General features: G+C 35.4%; 3 protein-coding genes across 3 annotated transcripts; 1 reads left to right on the top strand and 2 right to left on the bottom strand.

The window, feature by feature from the left end:
- The first annotated feature begins 732 nt into the window (after positions 1–732).
- Positions 733–4,387, top strand: LOC141643419 (putative L-type lectin-domain containing receptor kinase S.5). Its single transcript, XM_074452569.1, has 2 exons — positions 733–2,097; positions 3,354–4,387. The coding sequence occupies exons 1-2, from the start codon at positions 816–818 to the stop codon at positions 4,199–4,201; spliced, it is 2,130 nt and encodes a 709-aa protein (XP_074308670.1). The 5' UTR covers positions 733–815; the 3' UTR covers positions 4,202–4,387.
- Positions 4,388–5,094: 707 nt separating this feature from the next.
- On the bottom strand, positions 5,095–8,048 carry LOC141643423 (2-oxoglutarate-dependent dioxygenase DAO-like). Its single transcript, XM_074452575.1, has 3 exons — positions 7,461–8,048; positions 5,845–6,160; positions 5,095–5,563 (listed from the first exon to the last, which is right to left on the bottom strand). Exons 1-3 carry the CDS (start codon positions 7,775–7,777, stop codon positions 5,315–5,317), a joined length of 882 nt encoding a protein of 293 aa, XP_074308676.1. The 5' UTR covers positions 7,778–8,048; the 3' UTR covers positions 5,095–5,314.
- A 5,743-nt stretch (positions 8,049–13,791) lies between these two features.
- On the bottom strand, positions 13,792–16,312 carry LOC141631275 (2-oxoglutarate-dependent dioxygenase DAO-like). Its single transcript, XM_074443971.1, has 3 exons — positions 15,773–16,312; positions 14,357–14,672; positions 13,792–14,242 (listed from the first exon to the last, which is right to left on the bottom strand). Exons 1-3 carry the CDS (start codon positions 16,090–16,092, stop codon positions 13,994–13,996), a joined length of 885 nt encoding a protein of 294 aa, XP_074300072.1. The 5' UTR covers positions 16,093–16,312; the 3' UTR covers positions 13,792–13,993.
- Between the last annotated feature and the right edge of the window lie 546 nt (positions 16,313–16,858).

The raw sequence follows: 16,858 nt of genomic DNA, 5'->3' as shown, positions 1-16,858 counted from the left end.
AATGTTAACACTTGTACGATTCTAGTGGACTCATATATTTTAGACATCGACATTCATAGTAATAATTAAAAAAAAACAAAAAAGTACAAAAAAAACTTTTAATTTATAAATTTAACGTTAACATAGTCTTATTCAGGTTTGTATCGGATAGTCGAGTTTTATCAGGTCGGGTTTGTTCCTTGTCGGGTTTAATCGGCTTCAGTGTCGTGAGGTTCGGGTTATATCGATTATCGGATGTTAATAAGAATCGGGTTATGTCAGATCGGACTGGGTCGGTTTCATACTTTCAGGTGTTATGATTGTTTTGTATTTTCGGGTGTCAGACGGGTTCGATATCGGGTGAATCGGATCGGTTTTGTCGAGTCGGATCGGGTTTGCCAGGTCTGAGTCCAACTTTCACAAAGTCACCAGTCACCACGCACAAATAAGACATGTTCAATAGTGCAACTTCCCGGAACTATATTAATGTTCAAAGTCCAGCTAAATTCCAAATCCACTTCATCTACATTATATCATATTCATCATGTATTATGTATTTATGTCTCACTAATATTCAACTTTTTGACCCATTTATAGTTGATTATTGCATAATCTATCAACTCCCCCCATTCATCATTATACTTAAAATACAATTCTTATACATACAAATCATAAAAGTATAAACATCCCTGTAAAGCTTTAAACTATAGTATTATTATTGTTCCAATTCCACATTCTCCTTGATTGAATTATTCCAGTTGACACTAACAAACAAAATTTCATTCCATACTCAATAATTTATTCCTCAAGCATTTTCATTTGGTCCAAAACCACTCATGAACTTGCCGCCACCAAAATCCATTCTACCCATTTTCGCTCTTATAGTCCTATCCGCGGCCCTGGTTATTCCCTCAGCCGCGGATAAGATAAAACACTTGAACTACACGTTCGGACTCCCCTTCCATCTTACAGACATTAACAATTTCTCAGTGGCCACGCACACGACGATAAACCCTGACGCCATCCAAATAACACCCGACTCCGCCAGCAACTATCCGTATTCGAACCTAATCGGCCGAGCCATGTTTAACCAGCCTTTCCTAATGTGGAAAGACAATGGCTCTACGGTAGCTTCATTCAACACAACCTTCATTCTTAACTTTTACCGCCTCAATAATTCCAACGGTCAACTTTACACTGCCGGTGAAGGGATGACCTTCGTTCTCTCCCCGGACCTTGCCGTAACTCCGGCGAGCTCCGGCGAGTTTCTCGGCCTTACCAATGGTAGTTCCGATGGTAAGCCTGAGAACAAATTCCTCGCCGTAGAATTTGATACTTTCAAAAACGGCGATTATGATCCGGATTCGAACCACGTAGGACTCGATATTAACTCGATTAAATCGAAAAAAACGGTTTCGTTGTCAAAATTCAATATTACGCTAACGCCGCAGGCTAATGTGACGTTGTTTCACAAGGTATGGATCAATTACGACGGCGGAACAAAAAAGGAGCTCACGGTGTACATCGCCGAGCTTAATGAACAAAACGCTACGGTGATTATGCCGGCGACGCCGGTGATGAACGTCACCGGCGTTGATTTGGGGAAAATCGTAAACCCTACGTCTTACTTCGGATTCTCGGGGTCCAACGGCGATCAGATCGCCGAGTTACACTGCGTTAATGGCTGGAATCTTACTGTCGAGTATCTCGGAAACCCTAATCCTAAACCTAGTCGTAATACGACCATGTTCCTGGGAATTGGGATTTCTCTTGGGGTTATTCTGTTACTGGTATCAATTTTTACAGGGTGGACTTGTTGGAAAAGAAAAAACCGGAACCGATCTGACCCGGGTTTATTAGGGGCGCTGCAGAGTTTACCGGGTCAGCCTAGGGAATTCGAGTACAGGGAATTGAGAAAGGCGACGGATAATTTTGACGACAAGTATAAGTTGGGTCAAGGCGGGTATGGGACTGTGTATAAGGCGTTGCTGCCTAATGTAAGTGTGGAGGTTGCAGTCAAGAAGTTTTCTAGGGATGAGATTAAAAGTAGAGATGATTTCTTGGCTGAACTTACTATTATCAATCGGTTGCGACATCGGAATCTCGTCAAGTTGTTAGGTATGTTGTTTTCGGTTTCATTGGCATTCAATTTTATGATATAATTGTTGTTAAATTGCGTTAATTGTGGTTCTTGATTCTGCATTCAATTTTACTCTTATAAAGGACTGATTTTTGTTTATTAAGATAAATTAGTAAAAAAACGTCGTAAAAAACATTAAAAGAGTGGAGTTGAAAGAGGAACTTTGCATTTTTTTTTATTTTTCTATACAAAAACTTCAAACCGTATATACGGTATCGTTTTTGCCTGACCCGGATACGGTATCGTATATACGGATTTTCGTATCGTATATACGGACCGTATAACTCAAACCATATACCGTATTGTATCCGTATTATAAAACCGTATAGTATATTTTTGCTCACCCCTAACTCAACTCAATGTGTCACTTATTGCCCAACCAAACCTCATTTTTGTATTTCAAAGCAAATCTCCATGGGGATGGCGACTTGACTTCAAAATGCCGTCCCACTTGGCGACTCGATCTATAAGAGAATTTGGCTTAATTTTTTGCAAATTTGTTTCCATCTCTCAGGTAGGTTGAAATCTCTCACCGTCAAGTCGCCATGCCGGTTGGCGTTTTGACTTAAAGTTACCAACCGAGTGAGCGGTTTGACTTCCTCACCTAGCTTCGCAAAAGCCGATCCTACGTGGACCCATTGTTGGTTAATATTTTGAAACCCAACTTATGTCGGTAATTAATTTGATAAATAAACCCATTTTGGAAAAAAAATCGATCTCTCAAGTGTTGGGATGCAAGGCGATTTTGCATTGTGAATTGTTGTTCTTGTAGTTGTTGGTCGGTCTTACACTCTAACATGCTGTTATTTCTTTTGTATCGTTAAAAATTGACCGAGTACATAGGTTAGTTTCAATATGGGATTCGATGTGGTTGATGATTTCGTGTCGTATTTCTTTTCCCGATTGGAATACTACTATGATTCATCGAGGTGGTCCTTTCGAGTGAGTTCATTCATACGGCTGACTTATCTTCCATTTGAGGTTTCCCTGAAATTTCTTGGCTGTATCCTATCCTATCCTATTTTTGCAATTGGATTAAGGCAGCCAAAAAAGAGACTTGAATGAAACAATGATGTTGAAATGTCGGTTGAATCTCATTGTATTTGTATTGATTATTCGTCAGCAGTTGAATTGAAATTGTCCGATATTAATGAATTGACAATAATATAAAGTCCAACATCACTCTTAAAAGTTTTGACCGATGTGTAATGACATGAAATCGTACTCGTTTCAGGATGGTGCCACCAGAATGGAATGCTCCTTCTAGTGTACGAGTACATGCCAAACGGAAGCCTAGACAAGCACATCTTCTGCGAGGACTCTGAGACACCCCTAAGTTGGGATCTCCGGTACAAGGCCCTAAAAGGGGTGGCATCGGCCCTACACTATCTCCACTATGAGTACGATGATAAGGTCATACACCGGGACTTGAAGGCAAGCAACGTCATGCTTGACGACCACTTCAATGCCCGTCTTGGTGATTTCGGCCTTGCTAGGGCTGTCGACCATGAAAAGACCTCCTACGCTGAAATGGAAGGCGATGGAGTACATGGCACAATGGGGTACATTGCCCCTGAGTGTTTCCACACAGGAAAGGCCACTCGGGAGTCCGATGTGTATGGATTTGGAGCTGTGATTCTCGAGGTGGCTTGTGGTCTCCGGCCATGGACCAAGAGAGACGGCTATCACTGTCTTGTTGACTGGGTATGGTCAAAGCACCGAGAAGGATCCATCTTAGGCGCAATTGATGAGAGGCTCGGGAAGGAGTACGTGGCAGAGGAAGCAGAACGGGTTTTACTCTTAGGCTTGGCGTGCTCCCACCCGATAGCTAGCGAACGGCCCAAAACACAGGCAATGGTTCAGATTTTGTCAGGCTCAATACCTGCACCTAGTGTACCGCCTTTCAAACCGGCCTTTGTCTGGCCGTCAATGGGACCCATGGGTGATACCATGTCAGAATTCTCACCCGATACCAGTCATACCACTCCCATTGCTTCCTCACAGTATGATCTCTCAGGGTGGACTCCTCCCTCTATTAGTCCCCACAGTCCGTACACTGCCAGTGATCAACACATACCATGAACACATTAGCGATTATATCACGCTTCTCAATTTCACCCTTTTTACATTATTTTGTAATTGTAGTGCCATTTTTTTTTTCTGTGCCACTGTTAAGTTCTTTGTAAATTCCTGGCATAAGCTGCTGAATACCGTCATTTTTTACATTCAGAATTTTTTTACTGAATTGTACATAAGTTTTGGATTGCATTGCCAGTGTACATCAATGTTACCCCGTATTAGTTAATTTTTTTGTACTCTTACGTATTACGGAGTAGTTATTTGTAATAGTTCTGCTCACATCAGACTGATTATAGTTTTTTACGAACCCGGTAGGCATTCCTTAAAACATCTCTATCGCACAGACTCACAGAGCCACAGACGGAAATTAATACTTTGTACTTCTTCCATTCAAATAAGTCGCTTACACTTCACCAAAAATTTGCAGTTTTTTTAAAAGCGTAAATAATCCATTATCTACTATTAAATTGGAGTCTACAGTTTAAGTTAATTGATTACCACATCAAAACTGCACATGTGCTCAAAATCCTCATTTGATTTAATTATATACGCTGTACATGTTTGACTTGTAATACAAGTACTAAACAACAGCCTGACACTAAAGTCAAGAAACAGCGCATGTACTAGTAAAGTACACCTGGTAGTAAATATACTTTCCCATATACTTATATCAATCCGTCTCATTGTAGACCGACACTATCCATCTAAAATTGTCGACGGATAGTGGCCCTCTCACAAAATGCAAGTGGGAGGGCAAGTGGGGTATCCATTTCCGTTCCATTCCGTTCTTTGTTTACCTACCCATTTTTAAACGTCCCATTCATTTGTTTACCTTTCTATATTCAGAATGCTTCTAATGGTTAAGATTTGTTCTGCATTTATAGAAATTTAGAAATACAGAGAAGAATAATGGTAACTTTTTAGAGATTTTGACTGTTTCAATAAAGAATTACAGTTCTACTCAAATAATGGTTATCAGTGAGACAGACATCATCTTCACTTTTCAGCTAATAGCATCAGAATTTATGACAACATTAATCATGCATACATACTACATTACTGCTTAAACATGAAACAAATTAACCGCAGTTTAAAACGGATGGGATTAGTAAGATACTACTTGCTCAACCGTACCCGGTCTAGGGCTTCACCAGCATGTAGCTTCTCCGCAGCTCGAATTGCCCTCAACTGTTCATATGTGAAGGGAGCATAAATGGGAGGATGACCAGGTTTTAAAAAGGATGGATGTGCTTCGATGGTTTGCTCCAGTGATGGGGAAAGAAATGTCGCTATTGACAAACGTATCCCGACGTCCTTGCATTGCACCCGATGTTGCACATTACGCAATTCTCCATTGCTCCATGGCTTTTAAAAAGAAGGGATTGATTATATCAGCCATAAAAGTAAACATTCTTGAACGTTCTTAAGTAACATTCTAATTAGAGATACTAAATTTGGCATACAATAGGCTCGGTTTCAGATTGGGTCAATCGAGTACAAGTTGGTTCAAGTTTTGGTTGTTCTAGGTCAATGGTTAAAACCAAGTAAATAAATTAGCTTTTGACCATCAGAAGGTCTCAGGTATGTAAAGTCGGATGCAAATCCTACCATTTAGCAGGTATAATTCTACAAGGATAGGAGCTTACCACAGCAATGTCGCCGAGATTGACTAAAAAGGTATCAGGCAAGGGATCAACAGCAGTAAATATGCCAGAGGGATCCATGACTTCAAGACCACCTAGATTTTCATCATCCTGAAGAATAGTCAGGAAACCGGAGTCTGTATGAATCTGGACGCCCGAGGAGCCGAGAGTTTCCTGAGTAAAGGTGTACTTGTTTATCCTGAACTGCAAGGGCCAATCTTCGAAACTGTAATCCGTCAAACCCATGCTTGTAGCCAGTTTTGAAGCAATCTCGTTTGCCAACTTGGATATTGCTTGACCATACTTCTCTATTATCTCCCTGTATATCGTTTGCCATGCAAAGAAATGGATTTCACCATCAAATTTTGTAATTTGTTAGAAATGCAACTTAGAACAGCATAGAAGCAGTAAGTACAATTTGAAGCAGAAATTAATATATTTCTTTGTATTTATTCGCTGGTCTTTTATGCTAACAATCTAACATTACCAATGATGTAATCTAAGAGCTGAAATCCATAAATAATGACAAGTCATTAAAATTTACCACATGCTTAACTTTCGTCTTCGCTGTACACGAACTTTCAGGAAACTCTACACCAGCTATTAGGGTTTTTCAAATGAGTCATGATGGATGTGGTCTAAGGGTTTTAATTAATAGAAGTTGACCTATTCGTTCCTTTAACAAAATTGAGATGATCGCGACTCCAAACAGTCCTATAAGCATTTAGGCTGATAGTTTTCTTCCTCTAGAACGCCGGAAACCAACAGGAAAACTCTCAGAAAACTGAAGTGTTTTTGCTTTGACATTGTCTCATATTATCATCTTCAGAGCAAAATCCAAACCTTGGAAATTAGTAAGCCTTTCACAGAAATTCACACCAATCTTATGACTAAGAATAGGAAATTCATGAACTTTTGAAGATTCCCACGTTACAATTACGGCTTGTGCTTTTGGACTTAATTTCACGTGAGGTTCTTTCAGTTTAGTTTCGTTACAACCGATCACTACCGTGACTATACCCAGTCCAGTCAACGAGGACAGCAAACCACCTCATTACCAATATTTAATCATGCTTTTACAAAGCATTAGTACACCAGAAAGTACTAGGCAAATTTTCATTTAAGACGGATATATCCGTCCTAAGCTTAAAACAATCATAAATCCAATAAAGTCACTATTTTAATCAAACTACATGCCGTAAAACAAATTTAATAACACTCACCTCGTCTCTGTCAATTATGAGAAAAAGGATTATACATCGGATGTACATATATATTTGATTTTTTGTGTATTTTTTTCGAGCTTTATAAAGTTTAAACGTTACATGTTAGTTTTTTGACGTCAACTCAAATTTTTCTGAGCTTATATGTAATGTTTTTGAGTTATATTGTAATTTTTTTAGTTTTATGTTAAAAAGAATGAACTCAAAAACTTTCTAATAAAACTCATAACTTTTAAAACAAAACTCAAAAACTTTATCTAAATACTCAAAAACTATACCATCTGATGTAGTACATCAGATGTATAATTCACCTACTGATCAATTATTTACCTAACAAAAGGTAAACAAATGACCGAGACCGACACAGTAAAAAAACAGAAAAGAAAAAGAGAGAACCTTGTATGAGGAGAGGCTTGAAGATCAGAACAAAAGGAAGAAACAGAAAGAGGAGAAGAAACATCAAAAAGTCCAAAAGCTTCATAAAGTGGATTCTTTTCACTAGGAGCCATATACCCACTTCCTGCAACAACCTCTTTGTTTCTCTGCTTAATCTCCAGTGGACGATCAAACAGTTCTTTAATTGCAGATTTCATCTCAGCCATTAATTTTGTGTCAACTCCATGATTGATCAATCTGAAGCAACCCCATTTACTGCATACTTCCCTTAATTTGTAGGGTTCTTGTAAATCTATTACTGGTATCTGGGTTTCCATTATTGGGCTCTATTCTTTGTTTCTATGGTTATTTGGGTTAATTTGGTCGATCAGTAATTTTACGATTCTTTGCTTTTTAAAAAATGTAAAGAATCAGATGAATTGGAGTAATTACCAGAAGAATGTGGGAATATGTAGCTCAATTTTTACAGTGTTGTGGGTAAAAGTTGGAAGTTTTAGTTGAGTGGTAAATCAGTCAGTTGAGCTAATTGATCTAAGTCAATGAATTTTCTTGTCTATGGGTCTAAAAAGCGTGAAGTTACTTCCACGCATTTTGTTTGAGTAATTTCAGCAAGTTTTGTTTGTTTACGACTACTTTTAAGAGTCTAATCACGGTGGATCGTCTTAGGCAAGAATTTGTGAAAAAAGAAATGCCTAAATGTAATGTCGTTCCTTTTACAAAATACGGAGTATATGGTAATCTTATAGTGGATGTGAGATGGATCATGTTGGACTAAAATTTGGATTTGTGATCTTGACTCGGTATTCAAATGAAAACCACACAAATATGTTACTCCGTATTAAATTTCCTAATTTAGAGTCGACTTGCACCAGATAAATCAATCAATACATATATATAAAGCAGAAACTTTTCGAGCGATATTAGAGAGTCCAACTTTTTAAGAATTCCTAATGAGTGTAGATCTAGCTTTTTCCTCTTAATAATTTATTAGAAAATTCTCCTAATCAAAGTAGATCTAATAATTTATGACAAAGTAATCCTAATAGAAGTAAATCTAATATTTTATAAGAAAAAAAAATACTAATAGAAGTGGATCTAATAATTTATCGATTATTCTTTACTAAAATAAAAATAGAAAAATAATGTTATAAAGAATATTTATTTTAAAAATATTTATAAAGCAAAAAAAGTCATATAATAAACATAAAAAAAATGTTAAAATTGTATATTTTATAAACATAAATTAATCTTTCTGAGGGAAAAAACACTTAATTTCTTACAAATATAAATATTGTCAAAAATCTAAGTTGTTCGATTTTAACTACTTGGTGAAATTCATTTAGTAATAAAGATAATTTTATTTAGAAACGTTTTTGAATATTTAAAATATTTACAAAAGATTTGAGTTGGCAATTATAACCAAATCTGTAATTGTCTTACAAAAACCTAGGAAAAAGCTGAACTTTATTTAAAAAAATAAATACTTCATGAAAAAGTAACATGTCATAATAGGAGAAAGAGGTAAAGAATGACATTTACTTAGCATTTGACAGAGAAAAATTTCTACAATGATAATATTAGAAATAAACAACTTCAACGATGGCATGAAATCCTTTTAACTCTGACTTTCTATAACGTATCAAATGTGTATGATTAGATTACCAATAATATTCACATAAGATTTAAAAAATTGAGCTACCATTTAAAAATATTAAATAAGTCTCATATCGATTTTGTCAAATGAGCCAAAAAATTAAATACAAATGAACAAAGTCATGAATTTCGATTTTATGCGGACTAATAATTCAAGAACCAGCTAACTATGAATAAATCAGTGTAAATATATATACAAATTGTGAGAACTATATATAATATACTATTATATCACCGATTTTTTTTTTCAAACTGGTTTCAAGTTCATATCAAATCCATAATAGTAGTTAAAAATGTATTGAACTGCCAAATAAACAAAATTATGCGGTTAGATCAATTTTTACTTTCTAAATTCCAATTCTCCTATGTGTTTTTATTCACTTAACTATTTACCGCGGTTTGCGAATGGCTGGTTATTACTTTGCCATGTATTGTTGATTGTATATTTAAAAGTGCAATAGTTTTTACGGTAACTTTCAAAGGTGTTTTTTTTTTGGGGAAATTTCCATTTTGTTCCCTGAGGTTTGGGTTAATTCCATTTTAGTGCCATGTGGTTTGCATAATTCCACTTTAGTGTCCTAAGGTTTCGACTACTTCCACTTTGTTAACCGGAATTTTGAATAAAATTTCATTTTTGTGGCCTAAAATATTTAATAGTCAACTTTTATCTTAAGTAATTATATTTCCAATAAAATAAAGTGCAAAATTGGATATTAAACTACATACAAAATAGTAATATTGCAAAAAATGCCAGATTTGTTATGTTCAAAATATTTTTTTAGTATCCCTCCATTATCTTTTATCTTCTCATTTCAATAAAATTCTCTCACATATATTAGAGAAGTGGTCGGGGAGATAAAAGATGATGGAGGGAGTATGAAATATTAAGATTGTTATGTATAGGTCACTTAAGTGGGAAGTAGACCTCAAGGCACCATAGTGGAATTATGCAAACCTCGGGGCACTAAAGTGAAATTAGGCTAAACCTTAGGGCATCAAAGTGGAAATAATCATTTTTTTTTGTTAATGGTTAACTATGGCTTATCCCATAAGGGTTTAGTTGAATATAAAGTACTCCTTAGTGTAATAAATTAGGTCAAACTTAAAGAGTTTGAACTTAATAAAAAAACCTAATTGCATATATATTGGTTAAGAAGTGAAATGATTGTACGTATATATTTAGTAATTTGAAGCAATTTTTTTAAAATTGAAACTCTTTATGAAAATTTGGTCATTTTGTTATTATAAATAAAGAGTAGAATAACGATGTAAGATAATGAGACTTGATTTTGTGAATAGATAACATTTCAAATAAACATAAATGAATTATAGTAATTTTAATAGAATTAATATAAAATTAATCGACTTTAAGAGTAGTATCATAATATCTTACTCCCTCGAATCCACACAAAACCCCTGATTTGTTTTTTACAAGTCAAACTTTGTAAAATTTGACAGTTAATTCACTTAAAAATATATCTCACATCTAAAAAATTAAATTTCGTATTATATATTTTACATGAAGTTCATAGGGAACAACCAGTCTTAATGGTTAATAGTCAAAAACAAATTTTTATTGTTTAGAGATCAAACAAAAATCCTCCAAACAGGCTACATATATAATTGAGATACATGTTGTTTTTTGTACCACCATTCAACATTGACACGGTCGTATGCTTACAAAATAGAATATTCGTAAATGTTGTAAGTTAATCTAATTTGTGAATCTTATAAAATCGGCCTCAGTTATCATGTGTTCACTTTATGGAATTAAACCACATTTTTGGGAATGACGTTTTAAATTAACTAAAATCGGTGGTGCATACAACTATAAAAATAGGTAATTACATTATACAACTGTGTCTTCGGATTCTATACAACTGATACAATTAATACCAAAAGGAGTAGCTTTATTTTAAGTTAAAGGGACTGATGATCCATCAATAATCAACCCAAAAGTTTTTTGTGTTCCGATTTTCAAGATTGTTGGACTTTGTTTTATCAACTTAATTGACTTCTACTATCAAAGCATGACAGTGTAAACCAATGTTTGCAATTTGTTGTTCAACAAATTCTTAGAACATTCAATATGCATATTGTTAAAGATGATCCTAATGGGAGTCTCATGCATTCTATGTAACAGAATCACATATATTTTTGTACTGTTGTTTAGAGACTACTAATTTTATTGGAATTTAGTATGAATTTGATTTTACGAGAAGGTATATAAAGAGCGAAACACTCTCTTAATTAATTGTAGATAATCGAGGAAAACTTTTGCTATAGGAGATCTAACATTGGTCTAAACACACTAAACATAGATAATTATAATATTTGTTGCTTTACGTAAAATCATTTAGTTTTACGTATTTGTTATAGGTTAAAATAATTTGCAAAATTCATAAAGGTCTGTCTCAGTTATTAAGGGTGATTCATTTGGTGAGCTGTACTATATTTATGGAGATAATGTTTTGTATTTAGTTAAAACCAGTGATACCTATAACAATAATGGAAACATTAATTACATACTCTTACCATGTTACTTGATATTTTACAACTGAATTAATAACTACTAAATGACAAAACTCCTATGCAAAAGCACTAATAGTTCATTGATCAACAATACCAACCACGAACTTTTGTTTATCAATGATTTAAACATAATTGAACTTTTTTTTATCAACTATAGAATATATTTATACAGATGACCCTAATGAGAGCCCCGTGCATCGCACGGGCTTTTCAACTAGTTTCCTAAGAAAAGAAAAATATTCAAAATTGAATCCAACTTGGATTCTTCATACCTGAAATCTTACTCATCTGTATACAGGTTTTTCATTAAGAAAAAGAATTACGCCTATGAGGTGATGAGGTAGTAGCTCAAACGTTGTAATTTTTGAGCATATACACATTTTTGTAAGAGCATATTATCATTTATAAATATATTTTTTGAGCAATATTATATTTTCGAAAAATTCACGTGTTAACCTCGAAGTTTGCCACTTTTCCTGTGGTACCCAACCTTTTAAGTTTGTGTACAACATAACCCTAAGCTTCAAAATTTTACCTAACCGCATTTCTGAACCATCCTCAAAAACAACTTCTCTCTCTACTTTCTCTCACCCCTTTTTCTCTCTAAAACCCTAGCCTCCAACAATTCGGAGCTTCCATCGACCACTAATCGATGGTAAGCCCCATAAAAGTTTTATTTATCAATTTTTAGTATGAAATTTATGAATCCATTAATAAAAGTCCCCTTTTGGTGAGATCCGTTTGTCTGTCTCCAATTTCGGAGTTTTTTCTGTCATTTATATCATTCTAGGGTTTAGTTTTATTGGAAATATAGATAAGAGCGATTTATTGATGATTTGTCATACGACTCTACAATTGATACGCGTTATTCGCCGACGATCTATGGTGCCGATAAAAGGTAAATTCTCTCCATCAATGAATCAAACGAAGGATCCCCTTAAAAGCTACATAAAGAGAGCGATACAAGGACGAGCCGAATTGTCATATTATATTTCCCCTCCCTCTAGCCTAAAGCCCTTAACCCATCAATAATTAGACCACCAGCCAAACCCATTCCACATTCACCATCTACGACCACCAATTACCACCATAGAGGCACAAATACACCAGCATAAAAACTTTCACCACCCTAACCACAACCTATAAATTTCTCCACCCATCCACACAACCTCTTTGATCTATTCCCATCCCCATATAAGCCAACCTCCCTTGAAAATCTAATTCCATTTACACCCACCCGTCCCGCCCTACCTAGTAAAATCTAACCCTAAACCCCAATTTATTCCCATCTGTACTATTGTCGATTGAAACCCCAATTCTCATTGCCAGCCTCTGACTCTACTGCCTAGGTTGTTTGATATTCAAATGGTTTTTGGTAATTGAACAAAACGACACTTGTTATTGTTTTGGTTTATACACTTTTATAGAACAACATCTACTACTCCTATTTGCATTCTATTTGCCCCTTGATTGAAGGTATTCGATTTTAATTATGGGTGGTGGTGAGAATTTGAAGAGTTGATTCACAACTATACTTTTAGTTGTTGTTAGGATTAGGTTGGTGGAGTATGATATAATTGAAGAGGTGACGATGTTTGGTTTGGTGGGGCTGGAGTGCAGTGTTGATTATTGATGTGGGTCCGCGTATTAGAGGTGTTGAGTGCGGTGAGTAGGAGCGGTGGGTCATAAAGGCATGCTTAGTTGATGGTGGTTGGCCTGGTTGAGGTTATGTATGTGCAGTGGGTTGAGGATGATAAAATGAGTTTGGTGGAAGGATGGGATCATGGGATAATTATGTAATTAAGATTTTGTTTATTAAAGTTATAATATTGAACTTAGTGCTAAATAACTAGTAAAGGAATATTGTTAACGTCGTTATAAGGAGATTATAAAAAGTCAGACTTTTGGGCACAAAATATAAATCTCAAGTTGGATACCACGTGAAAACTGGTAAACTTTAAGGATACCATGCGAATTTTTCGTTATTTTTTTTAGTGTAATATTTTAGTAAATGTGCTCAAAAACTAATAAACAATAAGAGATACTATCTCAAATGTATAGTCTATAAACTGACATCAACAAGGGGCAGACATGTAGATAATTGTTTCCTTGGGAGTTTGAGGATGCTATTTTTTGTAACGCTTGATTTACCATAATACAGTAAAAGTTTAATGTACTCCGTAATTATTCATAGTGAAATGAGAAGAAAAGAGTTGATTATTATGGAAGTAAAGGAAGTAAAAATTATTGCATCTGTCAACAGTAGTTATGGATTTCACGACTAATCACACTTTCAACTTTGGATACTATAAAATGATGCGGACCGCACATATGTGAAGAGAAACTAGCTAGTTTTTCCAACGCAGAAGTTCAAGGGCTTCACCAGCATACATCTTCTTTGCAGCTCGGAGTTTCCTGAATTCTGCATAATTGAAGGGAACGTATTCAGGTGGACTGTCACCTTCTATGAATTTCTGATGAGCTTTCATGTCCTCATCAGTCGGTGGTGTTATGATTATCGCAATTGACATACGTATCCCAACATCCTTACATATAACCCGGTGCTTCAAATTCCGCATTTTCCCGTTGCTCCAAGGCTTTCATTTCACATAAACACTTAATTCATTAGTACTTAGAGCATTCGTGAGAGACTGAGAGAAGCTATTAAAGATCAAACAGTGAGGGAGATGAAACGAAAATGAAGTAATTACCACAGCAATGTCTCCAAGATTGATGAGAAATGAACCTGGAAAGCGATCAACATCCAGTAATTTACCAGACGGGTCAACAATTTCGAGGCCTCCCAAATGTTCATCATCGAGGAGTATGGTAAATAGACTACCATCTGTATGCATCGGCAAGCCACCGGTGCCGATGTTTTCCTGAGTAATTGTGTATTTGTTCATCCTGAAATGTGAAGGACAAACTTTGACAATGTCGTCGTCCAGCCTTGAGCTTCCGACCATTCTACTCGCAATGTCAATTCCCAACTTGTGCAGATTTTGAACATACCTCTCAATTATCTCCCTGCCATATATTGGTTTACGTTGATTAAAATTACATCGTACTATACAAAATTAGTTGATGTACGTACAATGAACGGTCACGGAAATACGGAATAAACAAACAAACAATTATTGATCCATTTGCATATCAAATGTTGATTGGAAAAATATATTTAATTTGATTTTTCTATTACAGGAGAAGGTTGGAACGAGAAGATCTGTAGCAAAACTCTAAAAACGCGATCTCAATGCTTCCACTTGTTTGAGGTAGGTAAGGGGTTTGGATATATTCTACCACAAAATCTCATTTGTGACGGCACGTATCCGTCACTTTGGAGTGACGGATACCATTTTCCCTCACAAATGACCCAAATAGAGGAGAGAGGGAAGCACATGAGGTGCCCCCACCTTGTCCCCCCTATTTGTTTTGTGAGTGACATTATCCGTCACTTGCTCCGACCTGTCTTCAGCAAGACTAATTGATATTCTACCGACTTCATTCTAAGGGAAACCAATTTTATCGTCAACTCGTCAAGGCTAAGGGGGGCCATGGTGCCAGCAATCCAACATGCAACCACTGTAGCTACAAAGTAAGGAAAACCTTAGATAAAGGGTAAATTAAATATCCAAGTAACTAGACTCTTAAGTTTCAAAAACTTGCCTTTATAAATCATTTTTGTAGGTGAATTTGACACTCAGGCCGTCTAATAGCAAGTTTAAAAGGTTATTAGAAACGGGGTCAGAGTCTAAGTGGGCAAAATGGTCTAGTTCAAGTATCATCTAGACATCTACTACAAAAAAAAAAAAGTCAAACTCTCTTAAAACTAGGCTTCTCAAATTCATAACTTGTGATAATTGTACATCAAATTGATTATTTTTACATTTGTCTATCAAATGTTCTAATTTTGTGGGAAAAGAAAAATCAAGCTTAATGAGAGAAGAAGCAAGTATCTGACCACGCATTTAAAACTCGTTTCATACATGACTCAGTAGTTAGTAGACTCAGTACACAATACAGGCTAACAAAAAATTAAAACGACAAAGTTAGGGTGTCACCAGGTGGTATCGAGTCTTGATATTAGCCGGTAATGTGCTCAAAAAGTAGACAAAGTAAAAAAGTACCTTTGATGAGGAGAAGCATGAAGATCAGAACAAAAGGTAGGAATAGAAAGAGAAGAAAAGATGTCAACAGCAAGTGCTTCATAAACAGGATTAGTTTGAGTGACACCGACGTAGCCACTTCCTGGTAATTCTTCCTTGTTCTTCTGCTTAATATCGACCGGACGATCGAACAATTCGACCGCCACAGATTTAATTTCAGCCATTAATGTTGTAGGAACTCCATGATTTACTACTCTGAAGCAACCCCATTTCTCACATGCTTCTCTAAGTTTGTTTACATTGTTTTCTTGCATGTCTATTATTGGTATTTCTTCACCCATCTCTCTTTTCTCTTGTTTTTCTTTGATAATTAAGTTTTTGGGGGTAATGGCAAGTTTGATCTTGTAATATTGAATTTATGGGCAACAAGTTGGATGTTTTTATACGTAAATTAAGTTTTTTCATTTGTAATTTTATACAAGTGTTTTTTTTTTTTTGTTTTTTCAGAACGAGAATAATAATTTGGATTAGGATGGCGATAGGGCGCCATCCGCTGGCGCTAGATTTCAACGCCACCATAATTAAAATAATAATAATAAAAAAAAACTTCAGCATGTGATTTTGCGCCAAAGTTTAAGGGTAGAAATGTAAACTAACATCCATTGAATTAAAATAGGCTAACTAATCTATCTAATCTCTTGCCCAGAAAAAAAAAAACTTACAAATATTTAACCTAATTTGCATTATATATCCATAATCAATAACAAGGTCTTCATCGTGATTAATCAATTATGCAACGTAGTAAGGTCGTGAGGAGGTGAAAATTTAATACAATTATCTCCGTTGGAACTAAAAATAGTTGTCGAATGTATTATATTTAGTTTTGATAATTTAGTCTATCTATTAGGAAGAAAATAAGAGATACGGTATATGATTAAAATATACCGTATAAGTTATTATTATTGTCTTATGGAATAAGTTAGTATATTTTAGATCTAGGGTTTAAGGTATGGTTACTGGTTAGTACTATAAATACGGTAATATGTATTCGTATCAAAAGGAAACAAGTTTATCAATAATATACTCTCCCCTCCATGCGGGTGCGGC

Source organism: Silene latifolia, chromosome 2, assembly GCF_048544455.1.
Source record: "Silene latifolia isolate original U9 population chromosome 2, ASM4854445v1, whole genome shotgun sequence".
Taxonomy (NCBI): domain Eukaryota; kingdom Viridiplantae; phylum Streptophyta; class Magnoliopsida; order Caryophyllales; family Caryophyllaceae; genus Silene; species Silene latifolia.
The sequence above is the reverse complement of the archived record's forward strand: the minus strand, read 5'-3'. Positions and strand labels throughout refer to the sequence as shown.